The sequence below is a fragment of the Telopea speciosissima genome, chromosome 2 (assembly GCF_018873765.1).
Source record: "Telopea speciosissima isolate NSW1024214 ecotype Mountain lineage chromosome 2, Tspe_v1, whole genome shotgun sequence".
In the NCBI taxonomy this organism is placed as follows: Eukaryota; Viridiplantae; Streptophyta; class Magnoliopsida; order Proteales; family Proteaceae; genus Telopea; species Telopea speciosissima.
Genome location: NC_057917.1, coordinates 9,044,903 through 9,062,918, shown reverse-complemented (window position 1 = coordinate 9,062,918; position 18,016 = coordinate 9,044,903). Strand labels below are relative to the sequence as shown.

Here is an 18,016-nt window from a genome sequence, read left to right as displayed (position 1 = left end):
GTATTGTTGTTCATTGAACTTGTTTAAAGATGTATTCTCAATCTCAGCAATGTAGCCAAATCTCTCTCTCTCTCTCTCAAAATAACACATAAGTAGTGAGTGATGTGAGGAATTCATGCTTAACTAGCCCAAAGGATCAGGTAAGACATGAAATGCCTGTGCTATGTTTAACAATTATGAAGTCTCATAATTTATTGGGTTCAATACTGGACCGGACCATCTGAACCAATTACTGATCAAGCCCAAAGAATGGACCGGACCGTGCTAATCAGGACCAGGATCCATATGATAAGCTGTTTGCTTTAACATGAAAATGAAAACCCAACCGTCGAAACCGCTCTAGCCCAACGAATAAATATTTTTTCCCTGAAGAAAGGCCGACATAGGCCTAGAGGATAGAAGGAAGGATGTGAAGCCGGTCCATTTTCATTCTGAATGCTTGGGGCCGGTCCAATTCAGTTGCGCCAAATTGGAAATGCGAATTAAGAAGGAAAATCGATCTCATTTTTTTGTCTGTGAAAGAAGATCAGAAGACTCCTCGTTTTCTTTCGATAGGTAGAGAAGACTCGTTGATGTTGGTAGCGTTCCGAGCTCAGAACTGTCTCTGTTGGTCCACTAGTTCGATCCACGAAGTTCGTTCCTTCGCTAATTTTATTCACCACAGGTTCCGTTGAATCTAAGGTTTTTTCCCCCTTTAAATCTATGGTTTTGATTTTAGTACTTCTATTTGATAATCGATTTCCAGATGAGCTTTTATCTATTCTGTAAATCTAAAGGTCTGATCTGTTTTTGTTGTTGTTGGTGGATTTATGTTCCCCCTGTATCTCTTGAATTAATAGTTTGTGTGAATTGGGTTTCTCCTTATGGAAAAAATGGAACTGAAGAGAAAACTCAAATTATATCGATCTTTGTTTTGTGAATGATTGCTAAGCATTTATAGCATCTGGTTTAAGTTCATCGTATCGCAATCGATATCCAACAACACATGGAATGCCTTTGGGTATTCCCCTAGTTACACTGAAAGTATTAAACCCTACTTGTTATTAAATTTTGTTACAGATTTGGAAATCAAGTTTTGGACCTCTTGATGCGTATGAAGTTTTAATTTTCAATTCTGTTTGGCAGCATTCTAACTTCTAAGGAGCTAATGGACATGGAAACATTCCCTTCTTTTACTCCTCAAAACTCCCCTATTTGGTAGGGGGTTTGGGGTGGGTGTGTGATCACTTGAGTCCACTTATTGGAACTAATGTACAAGAAGTGTCCTTGTATTGTTCATTGGATGTTGACTAATGCAAATCTGACTCTGTTGTAAGTTTATAGTTATCCTTTTTGGATAATCTGTTGTAAGTCGTGAAATCTTGCTTCCCCTTTTTATCAAATGGTGTTGTCTATGAAGTGAGCTCAATTTATATAATGCCTTTTAGAAATGGGAGCATTTTTTTTTCACTCCCTCTACCCCTTATATTTTCTAGTGGTAAACATTGGTGTGAAACTGTGAATATTGATTGAAAGAGAACTGAGCTCCTTCTCATTTTATGAGCCTAACGGAGTCAATGGGGGAGAGAAGATAATAATTAACATTTTCTGTTGATTTATGGAGAACACCTTATCATATGGTCACCTCAATTTTTTTTTTTTGTCTGCAGAGCTAACCTTGAACACACTTCGTAGAACATGGAGCAACATAATTATTGTTGAAGAATGCTGCATTTGGTTCCAAAGTTCTCTAAGGGCTTGCTCCAATATTCCACTGACTGTCAATACTGGACATATGACTTTTGAGTTGAGGGATATTACCAAGATGGGAACTATCCTTCGCAGGTTTGTATATAAGTTAAATGCTCTTTCTTTGTTTATTTACAGCTAGGGCTGCCACTGTTAGCCTCTGATATGCTTAAGCACATCCCATTTATTTTCTAATACTCTAGCCCACACTCGTAAGACAGGCTTCTCATACTGACTTGGGGTCTTCAGATAGATTGTTTAACTAGTCCTTTTTCCTGGTTTTCAGTGCAGTTCCGAAGAAATCGAATGACAGTGCCAGACTTATTATGACAACTATTCTGGGAATAGTATTTGGTTTTTTTGTTGGTATTTCCTTCCCATCTGTTTCAGTAACTAAGGTATATTTTGATGGTGACTCGATCTTTTTATATGTTTCATTTGTAAAATCAGTATGAAGCTTCTGAGTTGTTGTGGAATCTTGCAGCTTAACCTACATTCTGGCCTTTTATCATCCATTGATGACAATAGATCTGGCAGAACTTCTAAAACTGATCTAGATAGGAGCAAACCCTCTGAGACTCATGGATCAGGTGATATTCCAAAGGTACTTGCCTTCTGACCATTGACTTAGTTTTAGTTCTGTTGTTTTGCATGATTTGATGAGAACATCACTCAAGGATTTATGCAGCGATATGTCACTTCATTATGGCTAGATGACCAGCATTATGTGTAGTTGTTTTTATTATTTTGTTGTATTTTTATTTGGGGCTAGAATTGTTGGGTACTACTGTTGTAAGGGAGTTATTCTGGAGAAGTATTTATTAGGGAGTAGTTCTTGCTGAAAAAGTAGTTATTAGTTTTTTGTCTTTTTTTGGTCATTTTGGGGTTTAAAAAGACTGTATTTGGAGATGGAAGATGAGCAAGCAAGCAAGGAAAGAATGAAAGCATGAGTGATTCTATGCAATTCTTGGAGTGAATCCAAGATGGTGTGAAGCCAAGATGATCTTCTTTCCTGTCTATCTTTTTCTTCTTCTTCTTCCATCCACTCCTCTCTTTCAAACTCTGTATCCACAACAAACCACCCTTGTTTTGATCCCCTCAAATCCGTTGTTGTTTATTCCATCATATTTGTCCCAACCTTCTGATGCAGATTTATCACCAATTTAGGCTTCTTTGCTTAGGAATAAGTCTAGGGTTGGGTTGTATACATGTTGGGCCTTTGATCCCATGGTGGACCTAAAGTATGGGTAATAGGGTTGATACGGGATTAGATGTTTTAATTCCGTACTTAGTTTTATTTTTATATAATTAATGGTCATGTGATTATTTAATTGTTTTGTAAGTTGGGCTGGATTAGGACTCTATAAGTCCAGCCATGTTTTGAGTTTGTTTCATTTGTTATTTCACTTTCCTAGACAGTTTAGGTTACCTAATAGGTTAAGGATTGGGTTAGGCCTTTCCTTTATATTGTAGGAGTTTATTTTGAGTCTTTTATATAAGGTTGTAAGGGGGGCAAGCATTGAACACGAATTTTGATTAATGAAAAGCTTTTTGCTGCTCTTCTTCTCCAATGAATATATTTGTCTTGTGTTTGATAAAGACTGGTGGGATTGGTGTTTGATCTAATTGACACCTTGCGGTGTGAAGCCCGGGTGGTTCTTTTGAAGCTCTACTTTCAAGTTCTAGTTCACATTTGGATTTTATTCAAGAATCACATTCAAACAAGCTACTGTCCAGGAAATTCTTCAAATATCGTAAGTTTGAATCATCCCCAACCCCTACCATTCTTCTTCTAACCTTCCATACACCCAAACCCTAGATTCCCCCTTTTTGTTTTCAATTTTCCCAAGACGTAAATTCTGCCCAGACCAAACCAGCCATCCAAATCACACCCTAATCTGATCGAGTTTTCCTCTCATACTAAGAACACTCGATCCAAGTCCCATCCCAAATGGACCATCCTACGCCCTAGATATCCATCTTCTTCTCTTTTCAAAAAACCCAAACCCTAACCTTGTTGCCGATTCTTTCCAGCACACTTCCCTCCATTAAAACTTAAGGTAACCTTCACTAGAAGACTCCTAATTGCTGCCTAGACCAAACCCTACGATCAAACCCTAACCCTAATTTGACCAAAATCACCTATGTTGACCTAGCCGAACTTCCTGTCCAGATCAGATCCTGGTTATTGGTTCTTAGTTTGATTATTCAAGCCTAGGACTACATACCTTCACTACATACCTTCATTTTCATTTCTCAAGTGCTCTCCATTTGTTCTTTCAAATACAGCAGCCCGTAAACCCCAATAAACCATACTTTTGACTAGAATAGGACTGGTTTGTGGTTTGATGTGGTTTTCCAAACCTGTCCTAAATCAAATTCGGTGTCTGAGCCGGTTAGTACAGCTTGTACGTGGATCATCGAGGGCGAGCTTCAGTGCCTTAAACCTGATTTATTAGAGAGATACCAGAACCTATTTTCACCAGAGGTGAATTCTTCCCACCTGGGGAGAATTGATGAGAACATCACTCAAGGATTTTTGCAGGCACATGTCACTTCATTATGGCTAGATGACCAGCATTATGTGTAGTTCTTTTTATTATTTTGTTGTATTTTTATTTGGGGCCAAAATTGTTGTGTACTAATGTTGTAAGGGAGTTATTGCGGGAGAAGTAGTTATTAGGGAATAGTTATTGCTGGAAAAGTAGTTATTAGGCTCTTTTTTTTCATTTTGGGGTTTAAAAAGACTGTGTTTGGAGTGGAAGATAAGCAAGCAAGCATGGAAGGAATGAAAGCATGAGTGATTCTATGCAATTTTTGGAGCAGATCCAAGATGATGTGGAGCCAAGATGATCTGCTTTCATGTCTATCTTGTTCTTCTTCTTCTTCCATCCTCTCCTCTCTTTCAAACTCTATATCTACCGCAAACCATCCGTGTTTTGATCCCCCCAAATCCATTGTTGTTTATTCCATCATATTTCTCCCAACCTCCATTTTCATTTCTCACGAGCTCTCCATTTTTTTCTTTCAAATACAGCAGCCTGTAAACCCCAATAAATCATACTTGTGGCTAGAATAAGACTGGTTTGTGGTTTGATGTAGTTTCCCAAACCTGTCCTACATTACATGTTTTCTTACCTAAGAGGTGTGGTATGATATCATGGGGAACTGAATATTTTTGTAATGCATTTTTTGCTTTAAAGACTGCTGGCTTATCGGAAGAGGGTGAAATTCATGGGCACAGCCGCACAGGCATCATATTATAGGAGCTCATTTTGGTTTCAGTTTTGAGCCCATGGAGAGAAAGAAGCAGCAGAGTTTTTTGAAATACCAGGGGAACTGTAGATGAGATAATTACGAAGGCTAAATATGAGTTGGTTCAGCTGGCATCTAGTTATAATGGTACATAGGGGAATTTCAGCCACTTTATTCATTAAAATTGTAAATCCTTAATTTTTTTGTAGTTCTCATGGCATTGTATGGTAATTTTTTGCATTTGTATTCAATTGAAGAGTTTCAGCCAAAAAAAAAAAAAAAACTTAACAATCTTGTAAATATTTTGTTAAAACATTATAAGGTACAGGATAATATACTGCTCGTACAGGATAATATACTGCTCTTTGTCCTATGGCAATGTGGTTGCTTTGTCCTTGGCTGAATTCCATATGCTAAATTGGACATTGATGAGAGATTTGCTTCTTTATACCTTTTTTCCCTCAGCTGCTGCCCCAAAACAGTGGTTGGGTCTCACTAATCTTGTTTGTGTTTGCTAACAACCCCATGCCTTATTGACTTGCATCAGATAAATGTTCCAGCAAATCCTCGTGGTGCAGAGTCATTACCTCCTGGGATTGTTGTGTCCGAGTCAGATTTCTATTTGCGAAGATTATGGGGAGATCCCACTGAGGTACAGTTACTTTTCCAGTGAACCAATTTTTCTTAAGTTGCTTGTGCCCATCTTTGGGTTTCTATCTGTCCTTTATTTTAAAATGTGTGCATGCATGGATCCGTCATCCATGGTCAAGCAGGGTTAAATGGTTGCAAGCAATCTCTTGGAGGTTTTATCTTTGAGGCTTCCATTTATTATTGTGGCATGAATTTTCTCAGTGATGGAGCTATCTTCATATGATTGACAGTCTTAAACCTGCAGGACCTTAAAAGTAAGCCAAAGTACTTGGTGACATTCACTGTTGGATTTGATCAGAGGAATAACATCAATGAAGCTGTTAAAAAGGTTATATGGATTCTCCATATTGTTATATTTAATGTTGTTTATTTGCAAAATGTGCTGAGGTTTGTGTTTTTACTCTCCCTCGTAGTTTTCTGAAGATTTCACGATTCTGCTTTTTCACTATGATGGTCGGACAAGTGAATGGGATCAGTTTGAGTGGTCACAGCGTGCGATTCATGTGAGCGTAAAGAGGCAAACAAAATGGTACTATTTTTTAGGATTTTCCACTTATTGGGTTCATTTCTACAGTAGCATTTTCTCTCTCCACAGATTCTGTCTTTTAGGGGGGTGGGGGTGGTGATTCCAGACCTTTCATATAGGCAAGAACTTTACATGACTTGCTTTAACTTACCACCTCTTTTTTAGGTGGTACGCAAAACGATTTTTGCATCCAGATGTAGTTGCAGCTTATGATTACATTTTTATTTGGGATGAAGACCTTGGTGTCGAGCACTTCAATGCAAAGAAGTGAGTGCTTTATATTTCTTTATTAGTGAAACTCCTTCGAAATTGATAAAAGTATAGTATCTCTGCCTGCGTAATTAATGTTTATACTTCTTGTAACATACCAGGTACCTTGAGTTGGTAAAGAAACACGGCTTGGAGATCTCTCAACCTGGACTTGAGCCTAATAATGGACTGACTTGGCAGATGACTAAGAGGAGGGGTAACAGTGAAGTTCACAAGTAAGATTCCAAGCTAATGTCTTCTTTCCTTCAATTTTTTATGAATATTTCTCTACCATCTGCAGTAGTAAATTGTAAGCATCTTGATTATATGCAGGGAAACATTAGAGAAACCAGGCTGGTGTAGTGACCCACATCTTCCTCCATGTGCAGCGTATGCTCTATCTCCTCCCCCCTCTTCTCATTAATTTTTGTTATTTGTACATGATCAATTTACATTTAGCAGCACTGATGAGTGCTTAACCCATTTCCTAAACATATAAAACTGTTAATTTAAGAAATAAACCAAAACAAGACTCCTGTCAAATTAGACTTTTTACAGTAATGATCCTGGCCACTGATTGACACTTGATTAAAAAGTTGATCATAACTTTATATAATTTGGAATCGCAAGATCCTGGTCTTGTCAGATAGCTGACTCAATAAGATATCAAACTGCACCAAAATCAAACTAAAAATATGAGTTTTAACCTTCCAAAATAGATAATTTTCTGTAATACAATGCTTCCAAAATCCAAAACTATTACGATGGTTTATCAAACCATAGGAACTCTTCTCTAGGATGCTCCCACATAAATCTGTGATGCATTTTCCCTAGTGTTAGACTTTTTCAACCTTCAAAATGTCCAATACCATTTCAAACAATCAGTCCTTCTATAACATTTGTTGTCCCTAATAAATAACTTATCTCTCTGTTTTAAGTTATGTTATTGTGATGGCTAGGCCCTAATTCCGTGCCCTATCAAAGTCAAATCTAAGACCTAGGAATCATTGTCCATCTTTAACTGTAGTTTTCCTTGTTATATCCTAACAAATGTTCCCTAGGCTGCGAAAGCGCCAAGTTTCTGCTACCTTTAAAACTCTACAGGGACTGCAACTTGTGGAACCATCCCTTCGGATTTCGTACTACATCACTTCCTCCCAACTGTTTTGCTGCCCTATGTTTAAATAGGAATCATCTGTATTTGACCTGGTGGTTTTTGTGGTGTAGTATAGAATTCAAAACACGTGGTTATGTTTGAGTCCAACTAAACTCTTAATCCCTGAACTGTTTATGCTTTTGTTACATTTTTTATCAATAATTATTTTTCTTCGTTCTTCAGGTTTGTGGAAATTATGGCCCCTGTTTTTTCACGGAAAGCTTGGCGTTGTGTGTGGCATATGATTCAGGTATGAGTTGATTCTTTAGGAATCTAATGCTCCACTGCTTAGGCTCTGGTACCCATATTCCAGTACCTGTTCCATTCAATGCTTTCCTGCTTGCGCTACGGTAACCAAATAAGTTGCATATATACTTGTAGAATGATTTGGTACACGGATGGGGACTGGACTTTGCACTAAGAAGATGTGCCGAGGTGAGAATTCTCTTCTCCTTACCCTTTCCCTTTCTGGTTAAATACATGTATTTCATTTCATTTGCATTTTTTGTGAAATTGCCGATTGATCACCCATTTGTTGTCTTTAAAAAAACACAATCTAGATGTTATACATGTTGCAATCTTTTGTGTTGTTTTTGAATAAAGATAAAAACTACTTATTCAAGAGACTGCATGCTCTGCAAATCACTGAGGCATTCATCTGATTTAGTTCACAATCCAAATGAGCATCTGAATCACTCAAATAAACATTGATGGATTGTATGGTGGATTTGAATGTGATTGATTAGAGCCATTTTCATTTTCCATATTAAGAAACCAGATTTTTTTTTCTCAACCTCTATTGGACCATTGTGTCTTCCATCATTCATTGTCATCAAATTCAATGTAACTTTGGTTCATATGGACAATGCTTCCTTTTTTAAATTTCATTAATCACTTATTCTATTAATTGTTATTGTACAGCCTGCACATGAGAAGATTGGTGTGGTTGATTCGCAGTGGATTGTTCATCAAGTGATACCTTCCTTAGGGAACCAGGTGAGACCCCTTCTTAACGAATTCATGATGTATTTGCTTGAAGCCTTTGTGGACTTTCTCAAGATGCTTTAAGTGTGTGTGCAATAACGACTGGATGGGAGAATAAGATAACTCTAACATTCCAGAAGTAAAGAACTTATGTTGTATGCACACCAGGAGCAACAGTCAAATTCAGGACCCATGTATTGAGACTCCACCACCTTCCCCACCCCAGCCCAAAAGGTAAATAAATACTTCAAGCATCCAGAAGCAAACTAATCAGTGTTGCTTGGATACAGGTGCAAATGTAGTATAACATAGGTTAATGGGTACCAAGGAAAAATTGAAGTACTAGTATTGAGAGGAGTATCAGAAAGGCAACTTCAGGAGTTACATTGTGGATGCCCATGGATTCATATGGATATGTTTAGAAATTTTGATAGACACATGGAAATACAACAACTCAGCCTTGTGCCAACTAAATGGGGTCGGCTACGTGGATCCTTGCAAAGACAAAATAATCAAAATAAAAGTAAAAGAAAAGGGTACAACAACGTCGGCAACAACTCAGAAATATCCCACCTAAATGGGATCGGGTACATGGATCTTTGCCCTCCAATCAGCTCTATTCGAAGTCATACTTGAGACCAGGCCTAAACTATGCATGTCTTTCCTCACTACTTCTTCTAGGGTCATTTCAGGCCTGCCCCTAGCTCTTTTAGATCCTTCAATATGAATCAAATCACTCCTCCGTACTGGTGCATCCCAAGGCCTCCGTTGAACATGGCTATGCCACCTCAAACGACTTTCACGGAGCTTATCCTGTATCGAGGCAACTCCCAAATCAACTCTAATATGGTCATTCCTTACTTTATCGTTCCAACTTCCAAGTAAATAGGAAACAGTTATAAATCTTACATGTAACTAAAGAATTATTTTTTCTCAGGAATTAAAGAATTATCTTACCTGCACGAGAAGGAATGTGCAGGTTCTCGTGGATCTTTTTCGTAATTTTTTTTCTTTTTCCTATATGACCTTTTCATTATCTCCTTTTTCTTCTGTTAGTCTTTTCATGGCCAACTAATCCCTTCAACTTAGGGATAGGATGAAGCCATGGGATGAGGTAGAATTGACGATAACCTAACTTTTTTTTTTGTTAATTCTGAAAATATTATTTGTGTAATCCACATCACATATGCCATCATTCTTGATTTGTATGTGTGATTGTCGGTTCGGATAAAGTAATATTGCAGTATATTTCATTGGTCCTTGCATGTTTGACATATTTATCATATAAGATAATCGACGTCATGTCCATTCTCTTCTATCGATCTATTTCAATTTACATGGACCGAATTCCATTTTTGGATTGTGGCATCTGAAGATGGTTTTCAAGAGCCGAAATTGATCATCAATTTTACCTTATTTGATGGTAGATCCTATCTCTAAGTGGTTCTTTAAATCTGAAATTTGCATTCCGTCATTTACATTTGTCAATTCGTTCTTGTTTAATTGTTTGTTACATGACAATCGTTAATCAATTACTGTGCTTTGCCCAAGTTGAAAATTGAATCCAATTAAGATCTTCCTCCTCGTGTTCGACCTGCATCTACATACGGACCCGTACGTTTGCGGATTTATTTTGTGCAAACAAGTTTTTGGTCCTTCATTCTTGATTTAATCGACCCAAATCCCAAATAGTAATGCAACAAATGTCTTGGTTGTGAGTTCATGATTGTTAACTGTATTTCTTTTAGCCTGAGGTTCTGAGTATATTCTATTTTAACTTAACCGTTGGACATGTTATTAAAGAAATTTTGGAGGTTTCAATGAGAGTACTAAAGACCGGTGAGAGTGCCAAAATATTCTTTCCCTAGTCTGCTATGGATGTGTATGATGCACCTAAAACTTCAAGAACCAAATGGTGAATCACTCAACAGCATCAATACCCTTTTCCCGGGATGAACTTTATAGTGGATTATTAGTTTTCTGAGCAGCGCTCAGCATTTTGTCTTTATCTTGTTGGAGAATACTGAATAGTCTGCCATTCTATGTAGGACCATATTGTGATCCTTAAACTTTCTTTGTTTTATTGATATTCATTTATTTAGTTCGTTTTAAAGTTTCATTTGTTACCCGAAACCTTTTCAAAATTTGCAGGGCCAGGCTGAGATGGGGAAAGCACCATGGGAAGGGGTATGTTCGTAAACCAATCTGTATTCATGTTTTCTTCATTAATGTTGATTCCTTCTTCTTTTTTTTTTGGGGGGGGGGGTGTGAATACGCTTCTCTCTCTCTCTCTCTCTACATCACTGTAAATTATTGATTTCCTTCCCCCCCCCCCCCCCTTATTTTGCTACCAACCACAGGTAAGAGAGAGGTGCAAAAGGGAGTGGGCGGAGTTTCAAAATCGCCTTGCTAATGCAGACAAAGCATACTTTGCTCAGATCGGGATGGGATAACTACATGCACCCTTTGCTCTGTACTTTTCCTTATGTCAACTTTTTTGTGAATGCCTTTCATTTTCTCCTTTCTTCCTCTAAGGGTGTTAGCTTTTTGTTCTTTAAGTGAATTTTTCTTACTTAGTATAGCTAGCCTTTTCCCACAGCTGTTGAGATACATAATTACTAAGGGAATATAATTTCACTTTCTGTCCATAAAACAAGACTTTGATCATAGTTCCAGTTACCTTTGTTTAGTTTTTTTTCCCCATCCCCCTCCCCCTCCTCTCTTTTTTTTTGCCCTGTAGGCTACATTTTGTCGTCCAGGAAGCACAAAAGTGCATTTTGTAATTAAAAACCAAGTCCAGCCATGCTTTCCATTGGAAAACTCTATGATTCTGGACAACTAAATCTTGTGCTACTTTGTTCAGTATTGTTTCCAATTATTCTGTAATTATTTTGATATTTTCCTTTTCCTTTTCCTTTTATTCCCGCACCCCCTCTTTTGCTTTTCTGTAAATCATAGTAGCACTTGATGACAAACTATCAGAGGAGAGACATGTCTCAATGGAAGATTGGAGGAAGGTAAGCCCCCTCAGCTGTTCACAGCTGCAATTGCAAGGCAGCCAGGATCAACCATATTATACACACCATCTGGGTGATGATGATGAATTTTTTTTTTCAGGCTCAACATCTGATGTCATTGTTCACTTCTTGATACAGTTGATCGTCTTTGTAGGCACTTAAGTTCAATCCTGATATGATTCTAAATGGTATGGTTCAGGGTGGATCAGTTGTGAAACCAGACTAACAATTAAGTATACAGGTCTGATGTGGGTAAAAAAATAAAATAAAAAAAGTTCTACTAACTTCATAAATAGTTTGGACCATCTTTCAGTGAAATTTAATTAGCCCTAACATGAAATAGGTTGCTCTCGGGGTTAGAGGGCTGTGCTTGGTTAGAACGGTTTTAAGTGTACCAATTAGGTATTCGTTGACTCAGAAGTTCTGTTTGATTCCGAATTCGTGCCCCCTTTAGCATCTTTGCACTTTTTTCTCTCTTTTTTTTTTCCTTAGGAGAGGGGCAATGGGAGGTGAGATGATAAGAAGTTTAATGGTCCTATGGATTTCTGTATTTTAAATATTTTTTTTTATAAATGTTTTACTATTAAGAAAACTTTCTTTTATCTGGGGATGAGAAGAAAGATTTATATTTTATATATTAGCAAAGAAGGAATTTACATAACAGGGGAGAGGAATTTTTATCACCTCCAATTCGCTGTCCCTTCCAATTCCCTCCAATCCTTCACATAGGAGCAGAAATGACCACCCTACCCCACCTTGGGCAGTGTGTTCGGGCAGTGGGTAAGGTGGTCATTTCTGCTCCTATGTGGGAGAACAAACCCACACATTACAGGATAAAAGAGAAGAAATAAAGGAAGTAGAAATGTTGAAACATTGGCTACTGTATTAGCTTGGCGGAAGCAATGTTGAAACAAGACATGCTCAAACTGAGAAGATAGGATTCTACGGTCTTCTAAATTTGCCGCAATTCTCCATGGGAACAAAGTTTTTCTATCCTTGAGGAAATTGATGACGGAGAAATTATCACTTTTCACAATAAGATTGTTCAAGTTCTTGTCTCCGGCGATAATAAGAGCTTGCCTATAGGCCGTAGCAAGGGCTTCAGAGACAATAGAGAATGTATAGCCAATATATTCAGAAAATCTAGAATTGAAGTCACCATTACTTCCTCTAAACACACCACCTATTCCAGCTTATCCAGGTGAATCCAAACCTGAACCATCAACATTAAATTTAACAAAAGATAGTGGAGGAGGGATCCATCGAATGAAGAGAACCTGCTTGTCTTTGAAAATAGCAGCAGGGAAGATAGTGTACTCTTCCGCGAAATGAATAGCTCTTCTCAGCAAACTTGAATTGAAGAAGGTAGAAAGCCGGGTATCCCAGGGTCAGTCCAAAGGATTGATGCTATGCCCATGATTCACTCTAATGAATAGCCCTTTAACAAGAAGATCACGAGCTTTGAAAATGGACTTCCAACCCCAAGAATCAGATGAGGGATATTTGGTATGTAAGAATGATGAATTAGGAAAGTATTTGGCCTTCATTTATCTACCCCACATGGATGAGGATGACTTGACGAGTTCCCAAGCTTTTTTAGTCAGTAGAGTTTTCATGGGGTATGACATCTATAGATTTAGACTGCTAGACTTTTTTGGAGGTGCAAAAAAACTTTTTATTTTATGGAAAAGAAAAATATATTAAACCATTAATAACAACATTTGTACAATATTGTCACTAACCATCAGGTGCTTCATATTGGTAGATACAAAATTTGATAAAAAGTTAATAAGGTCCAAAATGTGGCCATTAGTAGTGTGAGTAACAAAAGCAGAAGCAAAGTCGTGATGAGCCTTAAGGAGCATAGTAAGTAAACGCCAAGGCCTCACAGTAATAGTTGGATTCTTTATCATTTGTACCAGTTTTTGTTACCACACCAAACTTCCTTGATTAGAACACCTTTTTTTGCAGATTATTCCAATCCCTGGCGTATACCAAAAAGTTTTGTTTCCAAAAAATTGTTAATCCTAAAAAAACCTGCAACTATGAATGTAATTTGGCCCTGCATCAAAATGTAATTGGACGTGCAAATTGTTGACCAACTAACAGGAGGAACAAACCCTTTGTCACCTTTGTTCCAAAAGAATTTTCTGCTAATAGTGTCCAATTGATCTAGAGTAGATGAGGGTAATTGAAAGCAAGAGATGAGATACTGGGGCATTGCCGCTAAAGTTGATTGAATGGGTACATGTTTACCAGCGATGGTAAGGTATTTGGACTTGCACCCACTTAGCTTTAAGTTAATTCTAGAGAGAAGATTTTAACATTGAGATTTACTTAGACGTCCTCCCATAAAAGGTATCAATACGTATCGATACTGCCAGTATTGGATACTGATACAATATCAATGTAGATACCGTATTGGTAAAGGTTGCTCCATTGTGACCAAGTGGTCATGGTTCGAGTCTGGAAACAGCTTCTCTGCGAAACCAGGGGTAAGACTGTGTACATTATGACTCTCCCCAGACCCCACAATGGCGGGAGCCTTGTGCACTGGGTACGTCCTTGATGATATCAATATTGTAGCGGTGGTATCTGTATAGGCAAGGGTAAAATGGTCCAAAAATAACAACGTATTGGTTTTTTTGAGGAGCAAAATGGTTGATCTGGCCAATACACCACTGATCCATATCAGTATCGAACGAGACTGATACTGATACCTAAGACCTTTCTTATGGACCAAGAGTCCATGTGCTTTGTTCTTGAATCTCGACCTCTTCTTCATTGTAAAAATAATCCATGAACGGCTACACATGTCATGTGTATTATCACTTGAAAGAGAAATAAGAAGTGGGGGAATGTTGATAATAATCTCACATTGGAAAACTATAGGACCTTGAACGCCTTCATATAATAATGGAGAAAGTTTTCCTCCACCAGGCTGGAGCATTCACCACATAATTCTAGGATTCACAAACCCCTATAGGATATGTACCTTGCCCTCTTATTCATCATTAAGTAAGATCCCTTGGACTGATCTTTCATTCTTTGACCTAAATCCATAGGCAAAATCCTCCTAACATCGCATTCTGCTCCCAACATAAAAATCTCTCTCTCTCTCTCTGTGTCTGAGAATTGAGACAGCCAATGCGGGGCAGATATAAGTATGTATCAAGCAATTAAGCTTATAGAGTATGGCCACAATGAATGATAGAAGGGCAGAACGTGTCTTGCTGGCTTCAGAATTGAAGTGGGAGAACATAGCCTTTGTCTATCGCTTTCTTCTTAAGCATTAAAATTCCATCCATCCATTTGGTTCCCTTCCCCTCCTTTCACCAATTAAGGGTTCATTTGGTGTAGTATTCTCTTAGCCTTTAAGGCTTTTAGGGTTAGGTGGAAGACCATGGTGTGTATGTCTCACCATTTATGATTTTCTTTTTCCTTCTTTTTATTTTTTAGGACTTGTTTGTTTTGTTGTAAAATTTTGTATATAAATGATGGGGCGCTATTCTCTGTGCCGCAGCGCAGGCTGCACCCAAGCACATGGGGGTGGGTGCAATGACCATCCTGCCCCCCTGCACAGCTGCCCATGTGCCTAGGCACAGCAGCCTGCGCTGTGGCACACAGAACATTCTCCCATAAATGATAGTTACATGATTTATTTTTTGTATTTTAAGTTAAAAAAAAATTTGAATCCTATTTTACAGGAAAATCTTCTTTTTCCGCCTTTTTACGTTGAAACAATCAAAGCCTAATGAATTGATCTCCTTGTATTACACTGACATTGAGAAAAAAATTGGGTGAATTTTTGTCGCGTGGCTGATATTGAAATTTAACTTTTGTCTTAGACAATATTGTTAATTCATTAAAATTTTTCCTTATTAGCTTTTATCGTTGAACTTGGAGAAAATGGAAAAAAGGACATACCCAGTGCACGAAGCTCCCGTCACTGCGAGATTTGAGAAGGGTCATAATGTACGTAACCTTACCCCTGTTTTCGTAGAGAGGTTGTCTGCACTTGGAGAAAATGGTATGCTCCCCTTTTATCAATTTTGAGATATGCTTAAATCATTTCTCACTTTGATAAAAGAGAAGATAGGGATACGGTAGGGTTGGTACTTTATCAATTTTGATGTACACTCAAATCATTTCCCATTTTGGTACATGAGAAAATAGGGATAAGGTAGGTTTGGTCTTTTATCAATTTTGGTGTACACTCAAATCATTTCTCACTTTGATAAAAGAGGAAATGAGGCTAATTTAGGCTTCCATCTCATATGCCTACCAAGCCAAAAAATTAAGAGGCCTGCTTCCCTTAATATATGATATCTTTATAAATGATGAGAAATGGGCTTTAATAGCTAGGGTTGTTTTAGAAAACTTCCATATCAGTTTCTTTGTATTATTTTTCTATCTAAAGGTGTTAAACAACCGGTTTGTTTCAGTTTTGGTTGGTCCAAATCGATTTTATGCATATAGCAGTCCAACTCGAAGCCGAGTTGTTAAGGTGAGATTTGGTTCGGGTCAATTTTTGGATTTTGTAGGGTTTTATTAAGGACTCTTGTTAGTTCAGTTTCAGTTTACTATATATTGAAAACAAAGTAATGTCTTTTTATCAGTTTTTTTCTTTCTTTAATTAGTGTTTTAAATTTTTGTTGGTCTTATGTTGGATGTGTGACCATCAAAGTCTAATTAAGCGTATTAGTTTGCATTATCATTTTATGTGCGATGTATTTTTTTTTTAAAGATATACCTTAAAATATTCACAACTTGGGATAATATTGGGCAACCCGCTCATAAGGTTGTCATGTTGTATATTTCTTGAAATGTGATTCAAAAATATAGTCGTATGCATTCATATTTTATGTGTGTTGGATATGATGATTATAAGAGTCTTATATGGATAACTGTTAGTTGTTTTGCAACAACGCTCTCTAATAGTTATTTTGTACCGATACAATTGAGAGGTTTCTACCACTATAGGTATACTTTGTACGTCTTGTCGTGTCAACGGTTAATGTCTACACTAGTTTTATGTCGGTAGGCCAAATTAGTAATGTGTACATGTGAGTAGAGGACTCAACATGGAATACACTTCATGATTAGGGAGAATATTTTGGGAGAATTAACAGACTGTTTGACCTTGGTGCTAGTTTTATTAATTGTTTGTAAATACATTTAATAATAATAATGAAAATTAATAGCGCCATCTCCTGAGGTGTGTCATTATTTTAATGCACCCAAACTAAGTATACAAATATCATTCACGTAAGGTCTACATGGTCAAGACAGGAGGAAGAAAACAATTAAATTATATGATATGAGAGAGTGATTGTACACCGGCAATGTGAGAAACTTTTTCTTATAAATAATAGGGCAAGAGAACACTATCTGGTCGCATGGCCCTGTGCTAATGCGGGGGCTAATGGTAGCAGACACGCAAGCATCATGAGGGGGGGAGCGGAATTTCCACCTTTTCATGGGGGTGGAGATGTCATTTCGTACCCACCTGTGTCTAGGCACAAGGGTCACCCGACCAAGTAGTGTTATTTTCCTCTAAATAATATAAGGAGAAAAGAACACTGCCAGGCTGCGTAGCGTATGCTAGCACCTTCCTGTGTCTGTCGCTCTCCTCCCTTCTATGAAATGATGTATTTATCCTTCCTTATGGGAAGAGAGATAGACACAAGGGGCACTAGCATATGCTATGTAGCCAGACTAAGAACTCAATCCCACAATATACTATTTTGTTTTGTGATTTATCGATGGAAAACTTGGAGTCCGGATCCTCTCTAGCTCGTCAGTGCATCCAGTGTGCATCAAACAGCTGGACAGATTGGCACGCACCCCAAGGTCAACACACAACCGTCCGATGTGCGCTGGAGAGGATTTTTACCCGAAAACTTGTGCCAACTTGTAGGGATGCGATGGTCAATTAATAGAATCAGTAAAAAAAAAAAGGAGGTTGAGAAGGGCCAGTTTGTGGTTTGGTATTGTCAAGTGAGGAGAGGTGTGGAAGGTTTTAAGTGAGTTTCAAGTTTCTCCACCAAACACTTATTGAGTTTGTGGGTCGCAAGCTTTGCTTGCTTTGCCAGATACCCCCAACTAAAAAGAAATGCTGACTACTTAAGAAAATGTTCAACGTATCATGTCACCTTCCTAACTTCTCTGATAAGGCCCATATGTCTTTGCAAATTGCAACTGGGTACCTAAAATAAAGCTGATTAGTAGGGAAAATATTCTCTTAAGAAAACTTATGACATAGGACCATAATACCCTTTTACTGTTGTGAGTTGGACCAGGTGCAGCTCAAGAGCATATATATCAGGGATGCCCTAGAAGAGCTTGATGGGCATTAATGTCATTTGTGCTAGCTCTAATTGTTTCTGGTTACTATGGTAATGGTTATGTAATGAGTTGGGATTTAAATGGTCCCTATAAATTTAGGGA

At 37.8% G+C, this 18,016-nt stretch overlaps 1 protein-coding gene across 3 annotated transcripts; it reads left to right on the top strand.

Annotated features, from left to right (window-relative positions):
- The first annotated feature begins 559 nt into the window (after positions 1-559).
- Positions 560-11,197, top strand: LOC122652397. Of its 3 annotated transcripts, none has more exons than XM_043846122.1 (15): positions 560-664; positions 1,650-1,824; positions 2,015-2,126; positions 2,213-2,332; positions 5,531-5,635; positions 5,879-5,962; positions 6,048-6,163; positions 6,326-6,427; positions 6,532-6,645; positions 6,743-6,799; positions 7,749-7,815; positions 7,947-8,000; positions 8,484-8,561; positions 10,701-10,736; positions 10,910-11,197. In XM_043846122.1, exons 2-15 carry the CDS (start codon positions 1,775-1,777, stop codon positions 11,000-11,002), a joined length of 1,188 nt encoding a protein of 395 aa, XP_043702057.1. In that variant the 5' UTR covers positions 560-664; positions 1,650-1,774; the 3' UTR covers positions 11,003-11,197. The 3 variants fall into 3 exon arrangements, with proteins under 3 accessions (XP_043702057.1, XP_043702058.1, XP_043702059.1); XM_043846123.1 differs by having other exon boundaries at positions 575-664; positions 8,487-8,561; XM_043846124.1 differs by having other exon boundaries at positions 601-678; positions 1,643-1,824.
- The last annotated feature ends 6,819 nt before the right edge of the window (positions 11,198-18,016 follow it).

Excerpts from the sequence above, each read along its gene's own strand:
- LOC122652397 (XM_043846122.1), top strand. The coding sequence starts at position 1,775 with ATGACTTTTGAGTTGAGGGATATTACCAAGATGGGAACTATCCTTCGC. Across the intron at positions 2,127-2,212 it reads CATCTGTTTCAGTAACTAAG|CTTAACCTACATTCTGGCCT; the intron begins GTATATTTTGAT and ends GGAATCTTGCAG. Across the intron at positions 7,816-7,946 it reads GTGTGTGGCATATGATTCAG|AATGATTTGGTACACGGATG; the intron begins GTATGAGTTGAT and ends ATATACTTGTAG.